The sequence below is a fragment of the Sinocyclocheilus anshuiensis genome, unplaced genomic scaffold, assembly GCF_001515605.1.
Source record: "Sinocyclocheilus anshuiensis isolate Anshui unplaced genomic scaffold, SAMN03320099.WGS_v1.1 scaffold447, whole genome shotgun sequence".
NCBI classification, from domain to species: Eukaryota; Metazoa; Chordata; class Actinopteri; order Cypriniformes; family Cyprinidae; genus Sinocyclocheilus; species Sinocyclocheilus anshuiensis.
The window spans coordinates 1,711,614-1,738,568 of record NW_015552615.1 but is presented as its reverse complement, the minus strand read 5'-3'; the positions used below and the strand labels follow the sequence as shown (position 1 = coordinate 1,738,568).

Genomic DNA, 26,955 nt, shown 5'->3' with positions numbered 1-26,955 from the left:
TTTATTTTTTTTTCTCTCTGCGACACTTTTTCCCTATTGTGTTGTCAATGTTAAACGAATTGTATCCTGACAAGACGAATAAAAATAAGAAATACAATTTTTGTACAACATTTTTAATTTCTCTGACACTTTTTTTCCTACTGTGTTGCATAAAATATTAAACAAATTTTGTGTCTTAAGATAATTCATATAAATTCAAGTCAAAGTCGATCAATTCAAGACTCTTGACAATACATACAATTTTGTGCAGACTACACTTTTATTTGTCAGCCTATCTCTCTTTCAGTAGCGGCAATTTAAACGTGAGATTCTGGAAACGAGATCTAAATTTAGCGGGAACGGTCGGGTCGGGAAGAAAATTATTCTAAGCGGACAGCGGGTGAACAAAGAGTGAATATATAGCGGGAGCGGGTGGGTGCGGAATAGAACCTTGCGGGAGCGGGACTAGACCTCTACTCTGCCGCACAAACGTGCGTCTACTGTGTGTTACGTGTTTCCATGTGTGTAACTTACAGTGACGAAATGAGCTGCGTGTCATCTGAACGTTTTAGATCCCATCAGTTTTCCACTGGAGCCGCTCCCATCAGTTTTGTGTTCTGCGCGTGATTCAAATGCTCCGCTCTCCACCCAAATATAAAAGCTGCTGTCTGTTAATGAAGATTTGACAGATGAACTCGCGACTCGATTGGACTCTTGTCGTGTCAGAGAGTGATAAGACTTTCAGTTTTATGCACGTCACCATCTTTGATTTTACTTTGGTCACTGTCGCTATGGTTACTAGTAAGGAATACGGGCTTGACTCCCATTGCACGTTCATACAGACAGTATTCTGAACAGAACTGTAAGCTGCTGTGTGAACGGGACATTTCGAGACTCACACCTGTAAAGAAAATGCGGTTGTCAATCCCAAAAACTGACAGTGTGAACGTAGCCTTATATTGTTGTGTAACTTTTGGAAAGAGTAGCTACTATTAGCGGTTTATCTGGGATGCCTAGTTTTTATTATCAGTACATATATGAAATATTTACATATTAGCCTAAGCCACCAAAACAAAATTGTTCTCATTTCTCTTCCACTCATAAAAAATGTGAAAATGTTCCAAAAGCGTTTTTTTTTGTGTGTGTTTTTTTTGTGCAGTGATGCCATAGTAGAAGAACCATCTTTGGTTCCCTCAAGAACCTTTCAGTGAACAGTTCTTAAAACAACATTCTTTCTTATTGTGAAGAATATTTTAATAATCAAAAGAACCATCACTTCCAATAAAGAGTGTGACATTGGCCGTTGTGTGAAAAAAAAAAAACAATTGTGAAATTGTCTTTGTCCATCTTTTTACCAATTATAGACTGCAAATGTCACATTTTTATTGTTTTCTGACTTCTTTGCAGCCCAAGATCGAGTGGATGAAGAATCAGATGATTATTGGTGACGACCCCAAGTTCAGGCAAATCAACAACCAGGGCATCTGCTCCCTAGAGATCCGCAAGCCCAGCAACTTTGACGGTGGCGTCTACACCTGCAGGGCCAGGAACGCGCACGGAGAGGCCTTGGTTACCTGCAAACTGGAGGTTAAACGTAAGTGACTGTCAAAGACCTAACACAAGTGTGTTTTTAAGGTGCCAGTGATATACTTTGGAACATGCAAAAAAGGATTTCCAGTCATGATGAGTAGTCTCAGTCTTGACTGACAGCATTATGAACCAACTAAAACAGGGTTTTCTGTCCTTAGTGAGTTTTTCTTTTTTCATGGCCATTGAAATCGTCTGACTGTGATTTCAAAGCCCAGAAAAGTCATGAAAATGTCTATAGAGACTAAACGCATTATCTAATTATGCTCAGCTCCATAATATTTCATGGAAGTGCAGTGGCTGTGAAATCATTTTCTGCACGTAATCATGAATGACTGGAAAAGTTGTGGCATTTCATTGGTCTAAAACGACTGAATTGAATTACGGTCCATTTAAATATCCAAAAGGATTGCATATTATATTGGGTTATGTGCAAAAAACTGAGAATGTACATTTAAATCAGCTCGGTAGATTTAGTCAAGGCCACATTTAGAGTGATTCAACATCATGCAGACGTGTTTGACTGATACATTCATGAACCAAATCAAGAACATTTTGCTGGTGCTGAAAAGAAGCTCTGAATGTTAAAGAGAAAATCAAATCATGTTGATTCATGGAATGATATAAAACACTTTCATGATAAAAACAAATGATTCCAGACATGGAGTTTATATTTAGCATTGAAAGGCAAGTAGCTTAAGGTAAATATGTTAAATAGATGTCTAGGTCTATCAGATGATACTGTAATGATAGTCAGATGATCTTCGGTGTGTTAGAAACGGATTGCAATCATTCCCATGCCGCCTTATCAATATCATTGACATGTAATATCAGTGTAATCCAACCTAAGCTATGTTAATACAAATGCCTAACCCAGTCCGGGACCTGTTCTTATGTTTGTCAAGTTATCACTCCACATGTGTCTTCACTGGGTTGGACAGATTTATTGTTATTGTAAAATGATTTACAGCCTTTTGAAAACCCGAGAAGATGAGCATGTCAGACAGAACAAGAGTTCGCACATGTCTGAGATAAAACTGGAGTGTCGCTGGATGGTTAACATGCGTGTTTATACGGGTGATAACTTTACGGACATTTATCCCACACGTAATGTTTTGAAAGCCAGTGGACTGAACTGCATTCTTGCTTTCGTTCCCGACAGAGCCTGTGATTGCTGATGCTGATAAGAAATAAGCTCAACACCCACATTCATACAGGTCAGTCTCTATTTTTAGATGTGTTCAGGAGTGTAAAGCTCCAGAGTCATTTGACTTCATTGCTGTGCTTAAGAATGACACTGCTGTTCAAAACACTGCTGTTTGTGGTCAGAAAGGATTTTTTTTTTAAGAAAACTTTTATTCAGTAAGGATGCATTAAATTGATTGCAAGTGACAAAGACATTTATGATGTTACAAACATTTCAATTTCAATTAAATGCTGTTCTTTTAAATTCTGAATCCTGAAATACATCACATATTTTTATGAACCAGTAATTATCAGAAATGTTTCTTGAGCAGCACATCAACATATTAGAATGATTTCTGAAGGATCATGTGACACTGAGGACTGGAGTAATGATGCTGAAAATTCAGCTTTGCATCACAGAAATAAATTACATTTTAAAATAGATTACAAAAGAAAACGGTTATAATAATATTTCATAATATTACTGATTTTACTGTATTTTTTAAGCAATTAAATACAGCCTTGGTGAGACTTGAACCCTTATGCATTTCCAAAGCAAAAATGATATATTTCACAAAGTGCCTACAAAGGCCCTAACCTTGCTTGAAAACTTTTTTTTCTCACTGAAATATGTTTTTGGCATTAGTAAATATTTAACAATACCCTCTTTGTTTTTATTTTTCAATCAAATATATAAATGGAAAATTTCATATAGTTGATTTTGTACAATAAGATGTTTAAATTGTATGTTGAATGTTTATTATTTTATTTTTTATTTTTGACACAAATGTAGACTTTGGTACTTTGGTACAAAAAACATAATAATAATAAAATTATATTTAACAAAACATTATACTTAATTAACAAAATACCAATACTTTAACTTGAGTATATTTTCTCTGCACTTTTCTACACCTCTAAATCATACCTTGCTACGTGTACTGTGTTAGGCTAACCGAGACTTGTCATTTGCACTTACATATTGTTGCTCTTTGTTAGTTTTGATTGCTTCTATTGTCCTCATTTGTAAGTCGCTTTGGATAAAAGCATCTGCTAAATGACTAAATGTAAATGTTTATCACATGTTTATCATGTTTGTCACAAAAAATGTAACACAAAAGAACAGTTTTGAGTTTTTGCTTTGGAAAAGGAGCTTTGGATTGCCAAAAAGAGATTTGGTTCTCTATCTATTTGGGTCTTGACAAGACATCTGTCTTCCCCTCTGAGCCTGGCCTTACATGGGGGACACTAAACTTGGAGATTACGGCCCCTGCTGCTGGAAGTGTCCGAGTGGCAATTCCCCATAAATTAACCTCGTTATGACTCTATACGTGTACCAGCAGAGAGACTAAATTACATCCACCTGACTGTGCACCGTTAGACCCTGATGAGTCCTCAGACATCTACTGCTAGATCTCACCACAGAAAACAGTAAAACATGTTGCTTGGATTGTTAGAACTATTTCAGGCCGACTGACACCTGTTCCTTGTTCTTCCTCTCTGCATGCGCTCTAGTCCCAAATAAGGCACAGAAAATGTGGGATCCCTCTCAAAAGGTGAGAACTCATTCCAGAATGTTCCAGCTCCAACATCAGCTCTGATAAGCCACTTCAAAGCTATTACAAAGCATGCATGCAACAACCTAGTATCAGTTGAATCCTATATTAATGCAGAAAGTTGAGATCCTGTTTGTTGGTAAAAGAATTAATTCAAATTTTTTTTACACATTTGTAGAACAAATGTGTAGTGTCTGTAGTGTCTTTATTTTTTATCATTTATAATTATTTTATATTTTTCTCCCATTTTAAAATGGTGAATTTAATAAATAGTTAATTTCATTATTAATAATAAGAAGAATAAACACATATTCTGCCAAGGAACAGTTTTTTAACCATTTTAATGGTTTAAAGCAGTGTTATTTTAGTATTACTGATATTTTAATTAGATTTTATTTTTATAGCTTCTGGTGTCAGTTTAGTTTTATTTATTTGTTTGGTCATTTTTGTCTATATATTTTTTTTCCTCCCATTTTACAGTGGTTAAGGGTGTAAATAGTTAATTGTATTATTAATCATTATAAAAGTAACGTGTTCATTAAGCATTTTAATGGCTTAAAGCAGTGTTTAGAATCATTAATATACTATTACAGTTTTTGTTAATATGTTTAATTAGATTTTATTAGTATAGTTTCACTTCAGTTTTACAGTTTTCATTTTTTGTCATTGTTATTTTTTTTAAATATGCCTATATATTATTTGTGAAGTTTTATTTTGTATTATTTAGTTTTAGTTATTTTAGTAGTTTAAACAGAAATGTTACCTTGGCAACTAGCTAAAATAGTTTTTTATGTATTTTATTTAAGTTTTCATTAACGATAAAGCAACTTGGTGCATTAATATGCAGTTCAACTGATATGCCATATGTACTTTTTTTATTACTAATTTTACTCTTTCTTTCACTTTTGTAGGATTGTGAAGACGTCTTTTGCTGATGAGAAAAAAAAAACATGTACATATGAAATAAAAATATATATAAAAATAGACATTTTCCTCTTTTTTCATAATTGAATGCTTGGCCTCAGAATTATGAAAAAGCACATATATTTATTATATGGCCATTGACATGAGCAGCTGCCTGTGACATGTATCCATTCTTGTCTGTGTATCGCCACACATACTCGTCCCTGACTGAGTCCAGTGATGTAACTCGGATCAAGTCCCATCCGGACCTACAGGAGTGTTTGTTCAATTAAACGATAGCCTTTCACCCACGTGATGACTTTTGTCATTTGTCATAATGTCAGCGAACCGAATGTAACATTTACAGGAACGTTCAGGATTCAGCAGGCCGAGTGACCCTGAACACTGTCAGCGGAGCCTTGGAAGACTGAATAGGGTGACATTCATTAGTATGGAAATTATTTCTTTCTGTGACGCAAACTTTGTACAGACACCTTCCCAACCAGAGGAAACTCAACTGAGAGCAGACGGGTTAGTGAAGGTCACACACACACACACAGGCATGAAGATAAATGTGTCTGTGAGAATGCAAAGACTTTGAAAGGACTATGTGCTATGCATGATGTTCATTATCGACTTCTCAGGGTTCCTGTCAGAGAAACCTAAAGCCTTGTGCTTATTTCGTTTGGCCAGCATCATGAAACCCTGCGCCAACACGTAAGTAAAGTTAGTAATGCAAAAGCCTGTTGGAATATGAGAAATAAAACTAATTTGGTGGGGTTTATGCTTAATAATGATGCATAAAAACCTAAAAATTGAAGGTTTTTATGTAGGCCTTGTTGACCCCAAGCAATATGATCATTTTTACAATCCCACTGGATATCATACTGTAGAATGGCCTTGATTCAGTTGAATGTACTTTAGTATTCCTTTCTTATTAATGTAAGACTGGGTGCGGTCATTTGAAATGTATTCCAGTTTGTTTTGGTTTTTTTTACCTGTTTTAGTGTTTGTTATTATATTAATTTAATGTAACATAAAAACATAATCATAAACACATTGTTTTCTAGTGCAAATAGTTTGACCGTTTACTGCACATTACTGTGGCTAATAAATCGGTCATTAACAGAAAAATAGCTTGCTTCTGCATTGTAAAATATTGAGGTAGACAGGACAACCAAAAATGTCACTCAAGGAAATAAAAAGCTTCTCTAGTGAAGTTCAGTCAATCTTGTTTTAAAGACAAGATTTTTGTATTTCAATATGGATGTTTATATGTTTTTTTTTTAAAGATGCTGATTACAAATACAATGTGTTTGCCATGTATGCACTGTTGAGATGTGTGTATATTTCTAAACAGTAGATGGCAGCACCTTTACTGTTTTTAACCCGAATTTAGCAGTCAAAATAGTCAGCCTTAAGCGCAGACACATACTCAGCATACTCAGAGCAGAGAAACAAGCCCAGGGCCAGGCCAGATCTGTGGTAGTAAAACACTCTGGCTCTGTTCCCAAACCCTCGCTGTCTACTGTCTACACACACACAGCACAATAAAGTCTGGCATTAGCCTGTTGCTAGACAAAAGGCAAAATACTCTATACACAGCAAGTAATATACCAAAGCATAACAAGTACTGATGCCAGCATACCAAATACTGAGAAATAATAATTTCTCATTTCTTTGCCCACTATTTTTTTTTCCAGACAGAACTGCATTCTGGGATTGCTTTCTTCATAAAGATGCATGCAATGCTGGGGTGACCATACGTGCCATTTTCCCAGGATGGCCAGGACGCGTCCTGGGAAAATGGCACGTATGGTCACCCTATGCAATGCTGCCTTCAAATATGGCCAAGTGAATCTGGAATAGTCTTTGTATTGTATCAGGACAAGCCTATAATGTCTTAAAATGTGGCCTATAGACAACTCATCAGGTTTTGAGACAGTCAGTGGACATTACAGCATCTCCCTCTGCTGACCTTGCATGTCCAAAACATTCATAAACGGCTGTCCTCCACTTGAATCATGATTGTGAACAAGGTCATGTCTTTATGAAATCTGGGTCCAAAGTATGCTACACATCCTTGAAGTACCATATAAACATCTGAAACCCTTACAAAATAACACAGTGTGTCTCTAGGTACACTAGCAAGCATAATTTAAGATTTTTTAAAATGTTTTTGAAAGACGTTTCTTATGCTCATCAAAGCAGTAATATTGTGAAATATTACTAAAATATAAAAGCTGTTTTCTATTTGAATATGTTGCAAAATGTAATTTTTTCCTGTGATGCAGAGCTGAATTGTCAACATCATTACTCCAGTCTTCAGTGTCACATGATCCTTCAGCGCTGCTTCATATTTTTTAGAAACTGTGATATGTTTCATTCAGCATTCTTTCAAAAGAACAGCATTTATTTGAAATGGAATCTTTTGTAACACCTTAAAAGTCTTCATCCTCAACTCAAAGCTTTTATTTAATTTTGATAATCAACCTTTAACATGACCCAGTCACTCAATAACATTGAATACCATAAAGACTGTACTAGATTCAAAACACCTCCAGAATCCATCACAGCGCTTGCTTTACCTCTAAACCCACACAACCACTTGACTTATTCAGTGTGGACTGAACTTAGATCTTTCTTTTCAGCCTAAGATACTCCGAAGTTTGATTGAATCTGAAGCTGACTTCATCTGTGGATTTTCACAGCTGCCTGTGCCATATGAGTCTGCTGGGTTTGAGGTCACAGTGCACAGTCTGTTGAGATGGTTCGTTTCTACACCGGAGTGCAGAAATTTGAAGAAATGCCAGTTTGAGCCCAGAGACTGGGACCTGAATCTGAAACAGGAAGGGATCTGGTCAAGAAATCCTGAAGGAATGCTGCTGGATTGCTATTGGACCTTGCATGATTTGGAATCAATCCAAATAAAAATCCAAAATCTGCATACAAATCTGAAGAAAAAAGTCTGTCTATACAGTAGCACCTTGATTTACATATACATAGTTCATCCAAAAATGAAAATGTATTCCATCCAAGATGTGGATGAGTTTGTTTCTTCATCAGAACAGATTTGGAAAAATTGCATTTCATCACTTGCTCATCAATGGATGCTCTGCAGTGAATGGGTGCCGTCAGAATGAGAGTCCAAACAGCTGCTAAAAACATCACAATAATCCACAAGTAATGCACACCACTCAATTAACATCTTGAGAAGACAAAAGCTGCATGTCTGTAGGAAACAAATCCATAATTTAGATGTTTTTAACTTCAAACCATAAGTTCATAATCCATTATAACACTTCCTCCAGTGAAAAAGGCCAACTCCTGCTGTCCTCTCACATCAGAATCCACCTACATATTTGTTCAGAACTGTTGCTTGATCTGTGCATATTTCTCTCCTGATTCAGACGAGATGACTTTTTCACTGGAGGAAGCGTTATTATGGATTATAGATTCATAATTTAGCTGGAAGCAACAGTTTAAAGTAAAATATGTCTCAATGGTGAATTAGTTTCTTTCACACATGCAGCTTTTGTCTTCACAAGACATTAATTGATGGACTGGAGTGGTGTGGATTACTTGTGGATGATTGTGATGTATTTATCAGCTGTTTGGACTCTCATTCTGACGGCAAATCCTGGCCAGGACGCGTCCTGGGAAAATGGCACGTATGGTCACCCTATGCAATGCTGCCTTCAAATATGGCCAAGTGAATCTGGAATAGTCTTTGTATTGTATCAGGACAAGCCTATAATGTCTTAAAATGTGGCCTATAGACAACTCATCAGGTTTTGAGACAGTCAGTGGACATTACAGCATCTCCCTCTGCTGACCTTGCATGTCCAAAACATTCATAAACGGCTGTCCTCCACTTGAATCATGATTGTGAACAAGGTCATGTCTTTATGAAATCTGGGTCCAAAGTATGCTACACATCCTTGAAGTACCATATAAACATCTGAAACCCTTACAAAATAACACAGTGTGTCTCTAGGTACACTAGCAAGCATAATTTAAGATTTTTTAAAATGTTTTTGAAAGACGTTTCTTATGCTCATCAAAGCAGTAATATTGTGAAATATTACTAAAATATAAAAGCTGTTTTCTATTTGAATATGTTGCAAAATGTAATTTTTTCCTGTGATGCAGAGCTGAATTGTCAACATCATTACTCCAGTCTTCAGTGTCACATGATCCTTCAGCGCTGCTTCATATTTTTTAGAAACTGTGATATGTTTCATTCAGCATTCTTTCAAAAGAACAGCATTTATTTGAAATGGAATCTTTTGTAACACCTTAAAAGTCTTCATCCTCAACTCAAAGCTTTTATTTAATTTTGATAATCAACCTTTAACATGACCCAGTCACTCAATAACATTGAATACCATAAAGACTGTACTAGATTCAAAACACCTCCAGAATCCATCACAGCGCTTGCTTTACCTCTAAACCCACACAACCACTTGACTTATTCAGTGTGGACTGAACTTAGATCTTTCTTTTCAGCCTAAGATACTCCGAAGTTTGATTGAATCTGAAGCTGACTTCATCTGTGGATTTTCACAGCTGCCTGTGCCATATGAGTCTGCTGGGTTTGAGGTCACAGTGCACAGTCTGTTGAGATGGTTCGTTTCTACACCGGAGTGCAGAAATTTGAAGAAATGCCAGTTTGAGCCCAGAGACTGGGACCTGAATCTGAAACAGGAAGGGATCTGGTCAAGAAATCCTGAAGGAATGCTGCTGGATTGCTATTGGACCTTGCATGATTTGGAATCAATCCAAATAAAAATCCAAAATCTGCATACAAATCTGAAGAAAAAAGTCTGTCTATACAGTAGCACCTTGATTTACATATACATAGTTCATCCAAAAATGAAAATGTATTCCATCCAAGATGTGGATGAGTTTGTTTCTTCATCAGAACAGATTTGGAAAAATTGCATTTCATCACTTGCTCATCAAAGGATGCTCTGCAGTGAATGGGTGCCGTCAGAATGAGAGTCCAAACAGCTGCTAAAAACATCACAATAATCCACAAGTAATGCACACCACTCAATTAACATCTTGAGAAGACAAAAGCTGCATGTCTGTAGGAAACAAATCCATAATTTAGATGTTTTTAACTTCAAACCATAAGTTCATAATCCATTATAACACTTCCTCCAGTGAAAAAGGCCAACTCCTGCTGTCCTCTCACATCAGAATCCACCTACATATTTGTTCAGAACTGTTGCTTGATCTGTGCATATTTCTCTCCTGATTCAGACGAGATGACTTTTTCACTGGAGGAAGCGTTATTATGGATTATAGATTCATAATTTAGCTGGAAGCAACAGTTTAAAGTAAAATATGTCTCAATGGTGAATTAGTTTCTTTCACACATGCAGCTTTTGTCTTCACAAGACATTAATTGATGGACTGGAGTGGTGTGGATTACTTGTGGATGATTGTGATGTATTTATCAGCTGTGCTGTTTGGCCTCTCATTCGGACGGCACCCATTCACTGCAGAGGATCCACTGGTGAGCAAGTGATGTACAGAAATGCTACATTTGTTTGGGTTGATAATCTGTGCTGCAGAGTGAACATGATGTTCACCACCCTTCAATCTAATTAAGAAATTATTACTTGTCTATTTAATTATCAATAACGTCATGATAAGTTCTCCAATCTTTAACATCCACAACCTTGCAAATGCAAAACTAGGATACACATCTAGTTTCCAAAGCTGTGATGTACTGTAATCTGATAACATATGCAGCATTCCTCACAGAGATGAATGATGGAGCCGGCTGTATTGTATCAGGTTTATGGTGCTTGTCATTCCGGCGGCGGCACTATTGTGGCATCGCAGCTGGACAAACAAATGATGCTCAATGGATGTTCTGTCAACTGCAATAAGATTTGATGATATAGAGAAGCACAGACAGCACTCAACTGAATTTGAGAGCACAAAACGCGATAAAATTTCCTTGAGGCTTGCTGACAACAGACTGACATATATTTCTAGAATATGCTTAGCATAAACAGCCTGTCAGTGGTGTTTTGTAATGAGAGAAAGTCTTAGTCAAGACCTAACCTGAGAACTGGAAAGGAAAAGTTGCATAAAGTGCTCTGGGTGGTTATTGCTAGGCAGTTGCTAGAGCGCTCTGGAAAGTAGCTAGGCAGCTTCTAGGCAGTTGTAAAGTTGATTTGGGTGGTTTATATTTGTCTCTCATTTTGAAGGCTGCACCCTCCGGAAGTTGCATTTGTTGTCCGCATATTTCACTGAGGATGTGTCTTTACCATTACATTCCAAAGTAAGAAAGAAATTACAATAAATTATGCCTCACAAGAAATAACAGTCAACTTTATGTTGGTTACTTTTCTAAAATGAGACATCCTCGATGATGTATATGGGGCCGACAAATGTGACCTCTGGGGGCGCAGCCTTTGAAATGAGACAGTTTTTTAGTATTATTTCTATAGTATTTATTAATATTTTGAATTAGCTTTTATATTTTCAATTTTTGTTTTATTTTTAGTTTCAGTTTTAGTAATTTTGTTATGTGCGTTTGTCTTTTTTTTTTTACATTAGTATTTAACTATTTTGCCTTCAGTTTCAGTCATAGTAGTTCAGCTTATTTTATTAGCTGACATTTCATTTCAGATAGTTGTTTTAAAGGGTTTTTTAGTGTGTGTTTTTCTTTTTCTTTTTTTATATTTTGTTTTTATTTAACAGCTTATATTTTCATTTTTTGTTTTAACTTAAGTTTTAGTAATTTTATGTTTTTGTCATTTTTATTAGTTGTAGTTTTTTAAAATACATATATTAAACATTTTTATTTATTTCAGTTTTAATGTTAGTAATTTTAGTACTTAACCTTTAGCCACAGTTTGTACAATAACAGTTGTTAGACTAGTCAAACCATCATAATTAAGTACACAAAACTGTAATAGCATGCATCTTTCCTCTGGCACTCCACAGTATTTTTACGTTTAAATTAAGCACCGGAAGCACTGTACATTTTCTTAATGCATCCAAGGAATTCTTGCTCTGTCATGCAGCCTGAGTTTTCTCCAGTCACATATATAGCGCTAGCTGGCCAAAAGCTGCATCCCACTTTGCCAAATGAGAGCTCTGCAGGCACAGAAACAGGATGACTTGGACATCTGCCACAGCCCGGAAGACTCTACTGCTGCCTCAATAATAATAAATCCAATCATAGAGCCAGTCCGCTACACCAGTTTGACATTCATAAAACCCAGCTGACGCTCTACAGGACTCTATGTAGGTTATTACATTGCCAGTTTTCTAAAGCACCATGTGTTTATGTATACCTGACAAAAACAGATACGTAAAGGAACAAAAACGATGCAGTAAATGGAACGAACTTTAGATCTACTAGAGCATTAGTTTGGTTTCTTTCTAGTTGATTCTAGATATCAACATTGCACTAACATACTGTGTAACTTCAGGTTTGCAGTTTGTTTTTCCAATCTGAAGGAATTCGCAATCATGTAGAAAGAATCCAGGCATAGCGGCTCGACCCCTCTAGCCAAAGGCCTGACTTTATTTCATTGATTTTAGATGTTGACGGATTGGACTCCATCAAACCCATTTAATTAGTATTGAGGCACCAGGCTGCAAATGGAGATAGACTAAAGGGGGTGGGGGTCTAAAATCATTCGGCTGATCTGTTTAAATATCATACAGCATGGCTAACCAGCACCTTGTAGAATTAGATAATGAAACTACATGAGTTTGTATCCTACTTTAGGGAGGAAACACTGCACAGTTCATTAGACAGTGACGGTGAGTCGGTCTGACAGTGTAAGATATGGTGACTGTGAACTGCTTCTATTATTATGAGGTTCTGGAGTGTGTGGACGGATTGCTCTGCTGGAGAGTGTTCTGCAGCACGTCCCATCAGTCTTTAATAATTTACATAGAGCACATTAAGTTACATGCTGCTGGAGCGCAGCAGGCTGGAGTCAGAGCAGGGCCAAAGAGTTATTATATTTACTGCAGACAAGGAGCTTTAAAATATGTCATTCATTTCAGTGTCATCTGGTCAGTTTGCGCAGGCTCCACCGGAAGTACGCAAAATGGAGGCTGCCATCTTCAAGGGTGTGTTCACACTTGTAGTTTGGTTCGTTTGGTTCATTTGGTCCAGACCAAAAAGGAAAATGATACAGCGGAATAAAATTATATGTACACGCAAGATTGAGCGCGCTTAGTCCAGCAGACGGCATTAGGTGTGTTCGACTTAAAGTGGCGCTAAGCAGACCGATCGGTTAATGGATGCTTTGGTATCATACACCTGCAGCGCCGTTTTAAGTCAACACACCTTTTGTTTGGGGTGTTCGGTGAGTTCCGTCACGATATACGTCATTCAAGCCGACCAATCAGGTTGTGAACGTATCACTATGCCTTTAGGTTCGGTGTCTTTAGGTTCAGTGTCAAAAATGCCAATGTGAATGCTAAGCGGACCAGGACCAAATGTATCATTTTCCTTTTTGGTCTGGACCAAATGAACCAAATGAACCAAACGAACGGAACTACAAGTGTGAACACACCCTAAGACACTCTGTTCTGGGATTAAGCTTTAAAAAATTTAAAATTATTACTTGGTGAATTGTTATGAATTATAACCTCATAAATTAATATTTTACAGATTTAACAGTGATCAGTGAAGCACCATAAGTGTATATCCTTATATTTTATGTATTGTCTACTGATTAGTAAGTTGGATAGCTGACATGTTACTGTCAGTGTTGAGTAGTACCAAATAGCCTTTCCTGGCTTGCTGGTTAAATACGTACAGTTCACAATAAAAGAATCGCTGTTTTCGCTAAAGAGCACATAAAATTTGTGGTGGGAGAAGCATGTCTTGTTGCTATGCTGAAGACATCTGCTGGTTGAAGTTGTGCAAATGCAATGAGAACACAAAATTAAAATAGTAGGCTATTTAACTTTAGTAGTATTTTATCACTTTGTAGCCCTTATTTATTTTTAAAGAATATTATTTAAATTTTACTCAACTTTTATGAATTGAAATCGCTAATAAACTGGTTCAAGGGTTCAACTTGAAATCAACTACTATACTCTCAAACCATTTCAGAACGTTTCTGTAACGTAACAGTAACGAAGCCTCCATCACGTGCAGTGTTGCCAACTAATTTTCAGGGGAAGTTGCTAAAGGAAGTTTGATTTGTTGCTAAAAGTTGCTAAATGATGTTGTGATGACATTGCGTGATGACGTCATTACGTAATCACGATGCAAAATTGTGTCAAATCTCAGCAAAAACATATATATATTTTATATATGTTAATTTAGATTTGTTCGTAGCAATATAAATGCATAATATAATATTAAAATATAGCCTAAATAACTATTTTTAAATCCATTGAATTATCAAAATCGTACACATTTTTGAACGATTACAATTTAAGTTTTATACTTTAAAGCAGTTTATTAGTAGTTAGTTAGTATGCTGCACTCTAAGAAAAGTAAAAAAATAATGCACAATCTACTGTGTTAATATGAAGGAATTTTCTGGATTGATTTTTCCACAGGTTTTTGTACCTGCATTTTTAATTACGCATTGTATTTTGTGTTTTCGGGTTACAACGGATAACGGATAATGTCCTGGAAAATTACTAGCACCTTTTCCATTTTTCTGCATATTTTTCTTACAGTGTACTGTAAGAAACAGTGTAACTCATCAACAATCGCAGGTACAAGCTACTAACAAAGTGTCTCATAAATGAAAAATAACAGTATTCAATTATTCAGATATTATTACTATTAAACAATTGCAAATAGCAGATAACTTAATTCCTGTAACGTGTGTACTGCTAGGCATCTTTGGTTTCCTCTTTTTGTGTAATTTAAATGGTAAATTGTGCCTTTTTATCATTTGAGTCACGAATCAAAAGTTGCTAAAACTGCCAAATAAATGTTTTAAAATAGCTAAATTTGTTGCTAGGTGCTTTTGGAAGAAAAAGTTGCTAGGGTAGTCTGAAAAGTTGCTAAATTTAGCAACAAAATTGCTAAGTTGGCAACACTGATCACGTGTTGGTTCGAAACGCTAATCGAAGAGAAGTATTCATAAACGTTTCGAAGATTCGTGAAGAATTATGAATCGGTTCCTTAAAACGAGTCGATTCTCTAAAATAAACACGCTTGTGAACATTGGGCTCAGCGTGGTTAAACACACGAAAAAGAGTGCATTTTCTTTGTTGTTTGTTGTTATCAAAACACTGTCTCATTGTTTTACCAGGTTCACCTCTGTATGACATGAACTGTACGCGGGAATCAGTCTTTTAAATGTCAACGGTTATTTTGACGGCTGGTCTTTATGAAGACGGTGCTTTTTGGAGCTGTAAGTATTTTTTTTTTTTTTATGTCAGAACATAAAAAGAATCCGGTAAATTAACTTTTATAAGATGATATTTCGGTTCTGTTTACAAACGATATGTTTTTGTCATTTGATAACCTGCGATCCCGATTGATCGAATACTAACTTTACAGCAATTTTGTTTTTGCTGCATTTCACTAGCAATATTTGTTAATTGATTTTAAAAAATACATTTACCATTTAAATTGAATGATTTTGTGATGTGAATAGCCAGTCAGTAGTGATATATCGGTAACTATCCTTATTGAACTATAAAAGAACCGGTTAATAGTCTCTTGAAGCGGACTTTTTTGGTCGCGTTTCTGTCCACACTGGTCGCCTTGTATTTTATATTGTTTTAGCCCGTGAGGACAGTACAGTCGACAAAGATGTATTATTTCGGGGTACACGCTCTCTTTATTAATTAACATTCAGTACAGTTTAATATGTAATGTCTTTTGTTATCACGCTGCAGATTCATCAGCGCAGCAGCCACTGTTGCCAACTCTCGCGAGACAAATAAGCAACCGCTGCATCAAAAACAAGCCCAGTATTTTTTTTGATGATTATCATCAATATGATTTATTATCAATTATTTATTACCAATAAATGAACCGGCAACCTATTAAACTGAAACCACTCTTTTAACTGAAAAGCAAAACCAGATATGTTATTTTACAAAAATCAGCAAACTGCAACAAAGTGAGAACAAAAAGCTCATCTCCAATCACCAGAATAGGATCAGAGAGATGGAAAAGGAGAAAAACACAAGAGCTTCAAAGGGGAACTGTAACATAGCCACATATGTATAGCCTACTAAAATATAGGCTATTCGAACCAAATGTATAAGATATATCGTTTTAGTATTAGTAAAGGACAACTTGTTTTTATTACAGCCCATGATAATTAATACAACAAAAACATTGTAAAAATGAGGCTAAAAGAAAGTCATCCCACAGTCATCCCACATTACAGCGTCACGCGCCTTCTTTTTGAACGTGATTTTCTCCAATGAGGCAAATTAAGCACATTTGCCAAATTAAGCTGCAGCACTTATATTATTGCACTGGTTGGCTAACTGTGAGCAGAGTGCCAACCAATGCATTGGAGAATACGGCGAACATAAATAAAGAAACGAAGTTGCTTGTCAGATTTCCCTAACAAGCAACCATATATTTTTTAAATAAATCCAAAAAACCGCGACCCGGGATTTTTTCACGCAACTTTACAAAAAAATAAGCCCAAAATCGCGTATAATAAGCGGACTTGGCAACTATGGCAGCCGCTAGAACCATAGACTATAAAAACAGGCTAGAACACATCCCCTGAAGTCCTCCGCATCTTTCGCGCTTCATTGATTGGTTACTGCGTCTCTCGCCCCGCCTTCTCGCGTTCTCCTCCCCTCTTCTCCGCTCACTCCAACCTGCCTGATTTTCACAGCTCAGCGTTCTCCTTACATGTAGCTAGTGTAGGGGTGGGATGGGTTTCAGAGTGTGCCGTGAAAAAAAATCCCTCCTCACCCAATTGGAAATGGGAGTAGTTTTTATTGAGCCGTGATTGAACCAATGACAGCTCAGTGCCGGGAAACACAGCAGTGAAACACCAGGGGCTGTGGCGCTGAGCAACGATTGCAGGGTGTGAGACTACAAATGTGTGTGTGTGTGTGTGTCTGTCCCGATCCGAGCTATTGTGTGTGTGTGTGTGTGTGTGTGTATGTGTGAGCGTGGGGGTGCGTAGGTAGACATCAGGGGTGTGTGTGTGTGTTTGCACAGGTCTGATATTTCCAACACAACCAGAAGAGGATAAACCAAAAGTCCTGATTGTTGTCACTTCTTTTTTTCTCCCCCAAGCTTTCCAAGTACCCTGCTCGCTCTGCGAAGTTTCTTTCCTCAACCCCCTTCTGCATCACCACCCTCCTCTTGGTGCAGTACATCTCCAGTGAGGATACACACGGTACAGAGGTAAGTACAGTATCCCCCTTTTATGATAAAGCATGCCTTTTATACAATGCAGATTATCATTTTAATGCTTAGACAGGAGTCTAAATATAGTCTTTCAGTCATTATAATAAAAAATCAGGGAGAGGATGGCAGAGAGGAGAGAGAGGAAGACCTTTGTCAGCGAGTGGAACTTTCTGAGCGTAGCGTCCTAGTGCTGCAGTATCACATTACATAATAGTAGCCGATGTGCGTAGAATAGAACTTGAGAGTCTCATAATTTGTACACACAATATGCATCTCTTGATAACTCAGAGATGCGGTCTGACACGTCACTGCTGGCTTTGTAGATTGAGTATGCATGATCATAAAACACAACTGCAGCTGTTTGTGCACTTTTTTAATGTTATGCCAAGTTTTTTTGAATGGTTTATGTGCATTGAAACACTACAGCGTTCTCTATAATTGTTTGAGTTGATAGTATAAGCTGTTTTGCAGACTATTTAGGGTTGGCGTCCAGCGGAGAGCTCGTTACTGGCCGTGCGGCTGCTGATCGTGCCATCTTTTTGCTGATCAAGCTGTTCCGCTGACAACAGGCGCAGATTTACTTGTCCTGTCTGCTGGCGAAGGATGTTATAAACCTGATTACCTTGATGTTTAGGGGAAGTGAACTGCACCGTCTTGTTGTTCTCATTTAACATTTTATTATGCATGTGAAATGAACTGCGCTGAGGTCAGTTGCAAAAGTCGAGCGTTGTGTGTTGTGTTCATTCTTGTGTGTACCTGCACTTCTCAAAGACATCCCAGCAGGGCCGATAACAGGAAAAGGCAATTTAAGAGGTAATCTCATTGATTGCAGTGGTGACCAGGTGAATAGCGCTGGAGAAAGACAAATGCAGACAGATAGATAGATAGATGACTGGGAGGTGCCCTGGGCCGCAATGCTTCGGCTAAGTGCTTCGGGTCAGTCCTTGAGAGCGCCACATAATAACGGCACTCGTTTAGATTCAGAGTAGACCTCGCTCTACTCAAAGCAGAGGTGAGACAGAGGAGGCATCGCCGCATTGGACACATTCACACACACACACACACACGTTTGAGGGTTATGTGTGGAGGCTGTTCAGTGGAGTGAAACCGTTTCCCCTTCCTGTAATAAATCACGCTCCCTTGCTGCTGTACAGGGGCCGGTAATGTTTGAAGAAGAACATTGTCCCTTTTTTTTGTTTTACAGTAATGGATAGGACTTGGGTAATAATTACGCAGTATCAGGACTCATAACTCAACAGGACTCCTAATGCACCGCTATTATAAAGAACATCTCGCTCGTCATGAGCCTGGGGACGTTGCTTTTGGTTTATGCTCTAGTATTTACTGATTTTTCTTATTTGGAGTATAGACTTGTTCTGGTATTCGGTAATGCGATATATCACGGTAATGAATATGCACGATATTGTTATCGTGGGCACTTCTGAATACCGTGAATAATTATATATTACGAATTATTCCGAATTTTGAATGCATTTTAAGAATACTTTTCCCATCAATTGGTCAAAATGCACAACACCGCTGTACGGCACTCTGATGTAAACAAGCGCGGACGATAAGCACATGGCGGAACATGTGAGAGATGCTCTGGATGAAAGCGCACTTTCACTCTCTGACAGCAGATGGCGCTAAACTGCAGAAATAATAATAATAATAGTAATTCATGTAAATGCAGCCGTTACCCCGTAAACCCTGTAAACAAAGCAGCTGCTCTACTTTCTGTTTCTGAATCGTGTTTAAATTATTTAAACAGCTATTCAGATTTGTGTATTTGCTATGATGTTCATCACAGCGCCAAATACTTAAATATTTAGACTTAATAGGCTATTTATTTTCAAACTTTTTTTACATTTTAATCTGGACTACAACATGCCCTAGATATTGTTTGAAAGTGTTTTGATTCTTTATTGTTCGGTCACACTTTACATTAGGGCTTCATTAGTTAACATTAGTTAACATAAACTGCCAATGAAAAATTCTTCTGAACATTCATTAATCTTAGGTATTCCAATATTTAATAACACGTTGTTAAAATCGAAAGTTGCAACTGTGTTATTTAATGAGCTAACATGAACTAAGACTTGTATTTTTTTAACAAAGATTAATAACTTCTGTAGCAAATGTAGCTATTGCTCATTGTGAATGTTAATGCATTAACTAAGGTTAACTAATGAGGTCTTATTGTAAAGTGATACCTATTGGTCTTTATAGTTCTTTTGCACTTTAATCTGTGTAAAACTTTTAACTTTATACATTTTTCTGTATTGCTTTATTGCATTTAAATGTTCAGTTATTTTTGTTATAAGAAAAAAGTTATTAAACCTTTTATACTGTATTATGACAGCACTTTTTGTTTAAACTAAATTCTAATATCGTGATAATACCGTATACCGTGATAAAAGCATTAGCAATTAATCGCAACATGAAAATTTGATACCGGCATATCCCTATTGGAGTATTAGTGACATACCCGAACCTCTTATTTTTCTATCTATATCTCTCAGTCTCTAGAGTGCTGTACGTTTTTAAAAGTGGATATCTGCTTGATGGTTCATGAAATTGAATGGTCTTTGCCTGCTGTAATCGTGTCTTGCTGAAATTGGGATGCGTTCACATAAAGCGTAAGGGTCTCCCTGTGGTTCTTCTAATCAGCATGGTTGAAATGAACGTCGGCACGCTTTAAATGTGTTGTTTTCTTTCGTAATAAGCTGATATCATTACTTTCATAAAAGCCACAACAGGATAGCATTATTGCAGCAGGGTCAGCAGGTTGCATAGTCAAGATATAAACAGTACAGTTAGCTATATGTGTGTAACCATACACTTCTGAGAATGATTAAACATAGTGACAGGCTGATATATTGAGTGTCAGATGATTTATTTGAGATTATGGGCATCGCCTGTTGTGGTTTCCCCTTGTGTTAGTTTCAAAATAGAAAGATAGCATCCTCAAACAATGAATAATTTACTTTTTTGGTGGTTTTTGTTTTGTGCATTTTGAGTAAATATTGTGTAAAATGGGTGATAATCATTATCTTTGTTGTATTTAATTTAATTTGATTATTTTTATTTTCCATTGCCCATCCTAGAGTAAGTGTTTATTTTATTTTATTTGATTCCCACCCTGTTCTCTAGATATTGAGACTAGCCTTTAAAATTGGTGAAACACTACATACAATCAAAATGGCCACGTAATATGTTTGCCATAAGGCAGTGATTCTCAGACTGTACATTTGCCAGGTTCAATATTAATGAAACAATTGATCTGTCATCAGTGATGCTGCACTGAAGGAACCATAAGCAAGCTGGCTAAATTGGTCATATTTGACCAAGCTTTAAAAGCCTTTCTAAACACGTTTTCTTTTTTTTTATCACTTCCGGTTTTCATACATCTGCATTTCAAACTGCGTAGTAAAGGTGTGGTAGTATCATGTTCTCTCTCTCTTTTTACCTATCCATCCGTACCTTCTCTTTTTTGCACCGACACAGCTTTGATTTAACAGCATCTTCGCTGTCACAATCACTCCTCATGTAATGGCTTTGTAAACTCTGAGTGCTTAATATGGAAAATGCAGAAATACAATTCAAGAGCTCAGTCACGCCAGCTGTTTTGGCCACTACATATGTTCATTCACAATAACAAGAGGGAAGCTCTGAGGTTTGGGTTTGTTTGATATACTAATGGATGTAATTGTCACTGCAGTGTTTAGTGAAAGCCTGAATACAGCCAGCAAATTAGTGGTGGGGATTTGATTCATTCCAGTGAGTCGACTCTTTTGAGATTCATTCAGGGACACTTTCTGTCTATTATGAATCATTGAATCATTTGCTTAAAAATTCATTCTAAAACACAGAATCATTCCATCATGACCGAAATCATGACCGAAACAAGTTGTATTGTCCTTTTTAAAAATGTACATGTTACAGATTTACTAAGAGACTCTAGAAGTGTTTTAGCAATGTTAAGCATTTTTTAAGCATGTAATTCAATAATAATTTTCACACATTTAAAAATTGGGATAATGCGTGAAATATAGGGATAATGTCACTGCATGAAAGTGAACAACAGTGATTCATTCACAAGATTCACTGATTTCGTGTGTGAACTCCACACACGAAAGGTCGCATTTAAGCAGCGATCTCCCCCTGTCCATCAGATTACTCAGAACTGATGATAGAGCAGCAACCGAGTTTGACGTGTTCGTGACAGCTCTATAACATAATATTTAGTGAGGACAGCCAAAGTGCTGGGCTGGTAGATTCAGTGCCCTCAGGCTGCGAGATGTTACAGCATGCTGACTAAATCAGATGAGGAAGGTGTGTGTGTGGGAGTGTTAGAGAACAAGAAAGCAATTTTACAGTTCTATGATATTGACCCTTTGCTAAGCTCCGCCCCTTTGGTTACCATTGCTCGCACAGATAAGCGTTATGGAACTGGAATGAACTGTGAACAGTGTGATTTTCAGTAAAATGTGTACAAAAAGTGGTAAAACTCGAATAGATATTATTTCTACATGGTCTGTGAAGTGAAACCATTTGTCTTGACAGAAACTGTTGAATTACACAGTAAAATAGACTGAATCAGAATGGAAAACAGAAAAGCCTCATTTGAAAGTGTGATAACATAGTGTATGCAAAAATGAACTTTTATAAAAATAAACAATAAAATGTACATTTTAAAAATGTAAAAAAAATACACAACTTTTTACCGTTTTCTTTGGTGATTTCTTTCAAATGCAATTTAAAGCTATTTAAACACACAGAACTTGTGCTGACTTTCATTGGAAAAGAGTAACATTTTGTTGGATAACCTGGTGGACGACAGGATTGGTCAGTTACATTTTAAAGGCGGGACTTAGTGAAGAATCTGTAAGATAGCTCTGTTTTGGCTAAAAGTTGTCTCTTCTTAATGATATCATTGCAGGGTTGTCAGTCAAACTGATGGATAGGCATTGACCTTTCTGCGTTTGTGGTTTTTTGTAGTCAAAAGTAAAATCTGTTATGATGGAAATAACTTTAGGCACTGGTGGCATTGGCTTTATGCTAATTTGGGAATACTGTCTTTTGTGTGTTCGTGCATGAGGCAAATTATGTATGCATTCTTATAAAACTTCACATATTGTATTTGCAATAACATAATCTTGCAGCAATAACCCGTCAGGTGAAGCAGCGGTGCTGTAAAACAAGGCGTGAATGCTAACAAATGGCTGGGTGGATGACTGTGGGCCACAGCGCCTCAGGCTAACACATGCAGACTGCTGCACGGCGCACAGCTACTGGTGCAGTGTGAGACACACACACACACACACACACACACACACACGAGTATTGCTCAGAAAGCTCTTCTACACTCCACTGCCAATTCTGACAAAGACAAACGGAGTTGAAGTGTATACCGCTGAATTACACAGTTTGTGTGTGCGTTTATCCCTTACAAACAAGCACTGTAGCTGTACTGTGGTACAGTGATGGTATCAGAGAGTAATACCATGGTACTTTGATATAACCTACCTTACCTTACTGATTGCCATATTATGCATGTCAGAAGACTGATGTATGTTTGGGACCAGTGTTTTTTTTTTTAGTATTTTATTATTAGTAGTATTATTTTGGTATTACTATTATAGTATTTTTGAATATTTTGAATTAGCTTTTAATTTTATATTTTCAGTTTTGTTTTCATTTCAGTGTTTTATGTGCTTTTGTCATTTTTATTCGTTTTTGTTTTTTAAATATTATTAAATGTATTAGTTGTTTTTTAATGTTATCAAATATTTAAATGTTTCTATTTAGCTTAAATTTTTTTTTCAGTTCTAGTAATTTTAGTGCTTAAACTTATACAAAAAAATGAAAATTTGCTGAAAATGTGCTCACTCTTAGGCCGTCCAAAATGTAGATGAGATTGTTCCTTAATTGAACAGATTTGGAGAAATTTAGCATTCCAAAACAGAGTTCAAACAGCTGATAAAAACATAATGATCCTTTTTCACTGTAGGGAAACGTTATTATGGATTATGAACTTGTATTTTGACCAGAAAGAACGATTTAAAGTTAAAGCATCTTGATGGATTTGTCTCTTACAAACACGCAGCTTTTGGCTTTACAAGATGTTCATTGATGACTGGAGTGGTGTGGTTTACTTGTGGATTATTGTGATGTTTTTATTAGCTGTTTGGACTCTCATTCTGACGGCACCCATTCACTGCAGAGCATCCATTGCTGAGCAAGTGATGCTACATTTCTCCAAATCTGTTCGGATAAGAAATAAACTTATCTACATCTTGGATGAGGGTGAGGGTGAGTCAGTTTTCAGGAAATTGTCATTTTTGGGTGAACTTTGGTTCCTTTAACAATAACAACACTGTTTGGAACATGCAGATCAAACCAATCACTTTCATGTAAACGTTATGTTCAAAATATTCATGATTTTGTACTGAATTGTGAAGGCAGCCAATGTAAACGCCCTTTTACAGAGCAACCAAACAGTTCTGATCCCAGCACAAGCTGATCAATACAAGTGCGGCTATTCAATGCAGTCCCCAGAGACCCCTGAACGTCTCTGATAGATGAGTTATATTGTTTATGCACGTCACACCGAACTCCTCAATGCGCTGGTTGAACCTCTAATGGAAAAACTTCAGTTAACTAACGTAATTAAGCTCACGTAAGATGTGAAGCCAGAACTCTTTGCATGATAAGTGAGAGTCTTGTCCTGGGATGAACAATATGTTGCACTTAATTAAAAACACTTTGTTATTCTCATTTCCTACCGCCGCTTTATGCATTTTTCATCGCAAATGATTATGATATTAAATAGTACGTATAATTGCATAAGCATACATTTGTTAAAGTGTGTGTTGTTTGTAGTTCCTGCATTTAATTTTCACGATTTGCAAGTTGGATTCACAATCGAAAATATTTTCAACAACCTACATGCAAAGTGGCGTCTGCTGCAGACAGGTTTAGCACTGCGCTTCGATTCGGCGTCCGCTTTTATGTTGGCTCATTAATGAATGATCGATGATCTGTACTGCTGCATGATCAAATTACCAGCTAGAACCACAGGCTGATAAAACAAGGTGCTTGAGAGAAGGAGTTCATATATTCTGGTGCTGTAATAGACCAATTATACTGCTCTGCTGCCCCCTCCTGGTGCTCTGTCATTAGGGACCAATAATAGCAGTGCGTCCTTCAGTGGATGACATAGAAGTTGTAGTTTTCCTTTATATGGTCATGCTTGTGAAAGGAAAATCTGTTGTTTAGAGAAATCACAAAAGAGAGTTTTTTAATATCTCAATTGTTGCTGTCTAGCAGTGAGATTTAATTCTTTCATCTAAACCACTTTGATTTCAAAACGAATTGATTGGGCATAAAATGGGTGGAATAATCCCACATACCTACATGATATGAGGGATCCAAGCTATGTCTAGAAAGCAGAATATCATAGAGACTTGAGGGTGCAGCACTTGATTTTGACCTGGAAGCAATTATACTGTGAAAAAAAGAAAAGAAAATAAATTTACCATAAAATACTGGCAGCTGTGGTTGTTTTGTAAAAAATACGGTAGCAACATTTTTTGACTTTACAGATTGAACTTAAACTCATGGTAAAAAAACAACAACTATATATTTCATTAACTGATATAGGCTTAATGTTAAAATACTAACCTACTAGTACTAAAATCTGTTTCAGTAACATGTCATGCATGCAAATACAAAACACCGTTGTGGTAACATACTTGACACTAAAATAATGCAATGAACCCAGAATTCTGGGAATGTCGGTTTTTCATTGTTAATTATAAGATGACTAAAACTGTACATTTAAAAATATTTTACTGTAACATTACATGAAACGTCCCATTAGATTCATTCATTTGTTTTCACCATAGAGTAAGGGAATTTACCATTAAGCAATTAGCAGTTTTTTACTGTAGCATTTTTACTGTTAATTTTTTGCTGTTAAAATTACAATACATTTTACAGTGACTAGCAGCCACCCAGAATACCTTAGCAACCATATAGCAATGCACTTTGTCAGAAAACTTTCTTAGAAGCAACATCCTGTCGAGCTACAAATGAAGTAGATTTGTAAATGAAGCACTGCAGGTTTATTTGCTGCTAAAGATAGAGAGCACAAATGCCAGGTGATTAGTCAATGTGCTTGTTTCTCAGTGGGTCGGACATTTTCTGGGGTACTTGCTCACACTGACCTAGATTTTAGCTTTATCTGTCGCCCACCTTTCTGAACTCCACTAGCCAACCGAACTATTTTTGGTGCCTGTGAGAGAAATAAAAAGTGTGGGCCTCTGTGTTTCTCTCTTTGTGTACAGTTGTTCAAATGCATGTGTGCCGGAGATTGTCTTATTACTTTGTGTGTGCCACTCAAACGGCCACATTAGGACCCCTTGGGGTCGCTAATCAGAAGCGTCTGTCACGTCACGTTGTAGATGATCGAATAAATACAGTCATAGTTAAAAAGCATTTTAGTGTGAGCGATACAGATATTTAAAATACTTTGTGTGGAGATTACATTGTTAATAATGTTGTACTTTTGCGGTGCTTTAATAATGACTCATTAAATATTATTATTATTATTATTATTATTAGTAGTAGTAAATATAATAATAATAATTATTATTATTATTGTATACCCTTTGACAACTGAGCATTGGCCATTGTCACGGAATCGGGTGTGTGGAGGCAGGCAGGACGACGAGGTTAACTAATGATTAGACGGGCTAAACCAACACAAAGGGAAGAAACCACAACAAACCGTCCACAGGGGCGTTACAGCCATCAGGTTAGAATATATTTGATCTAATGAGATGAAGTATTATTTTAGTAATATTTATTTATAGTATTTATTTATTATAGTACAATACCAGTCAAATGTTTGGACACTTTCCCATTCGTGTGTCCAAACTTTTGACTGGTACTACGTATATATAGAATACAGTATATAAATAAACAGAATATATATACATAAACACATTTTTTGCAGTGATCAATGATGTGGTGATCAAACACTTATAATGACGTGACAGAGATACGTAATGGAGGCAGGACATTTAACAATAAACTTTATTATCCAAAATGAGTCTGACATCAGTGCACTGAACAGTAAAGTTGAAGTTTATTAAACTTTAATTCAATTCAATTCCATTCAACTTTATTCCGTTGAAGTTTATCTCACTTCGGAACATTAATTCACGGATTTGCGCCACTTTCTTCACACACACAGACGAAACTTACTAGAGAAGTGTGAAGTGTGACATAATATAGGGGAGTGCCATGCACAAAGTAACGGGGGGGGTGTTAGTTGTAACACACGTGGTTTGAATATTTATTTTACCATAGTAAAATTAAAATTCTGGT

The 26,955-nt window shown here is 36.6% G+C and overlaps 2 protein-coding genes across 7 annotated transcripts in view; both read left to right on the top strand.

Moving 5' to 3' along the window:
- The window catches only part of LOC107665996 (myosin-binding protein H-like), a 17,287-nt gene extending 11,766 nt beyond the window's left edge, over nt 1-5,521 (top strand). Inside the window, exons 10-13 of the mRNA XM_016457087.1 lie at nt 1,387-1,573; nt 2,729-2,783; nt 4,267-4,307; nt 5,219-5,521. Coding sequence (XP_016312573.1) covers nt 1,387-1,573; nt 2,729-2,760 — 219 coding nt within the window. The 3' untranslated portion in view covers nt 2,761-2,783; nt 4,267-4,307; nt 5,219-5,521. The remainder of the gene's footprint in view (nt 1-1,386; nt 1,574-2,728; nt 2,784-4,266; nt 4,308-5,218) is intronic.
- Nucleotides 5,522-15,395: 9,874 nt separating this feature from the next.
- Nucleotides 15,396-26,955, top strand: part of LOC107666116 (synaptotagmin-2-like) — a 48,832-nt gene continuing 37,272 nt past the window's right edge. For 2 of the 6 annotated variants that reach the window (XM_016457274.1, XM_016457268.1), the window contains exons 1-2: nt 17,283-17,302; nt 17,344-17,556. The gene's annotated coding sequence lies outside the window, so the exon portion shown is untranslated. Of the gene's footprint in view, nt 15,581-17,079; nt 17,257-17,282; nt 17,303-17,343; nt 17,557-26,955 lie in introns of those variants that run through there. The other 4 variants (XM_016457270.1, XM_016457271.1, XM_016457272.1 and 1 more) reach the window with 4 other exon arrangements.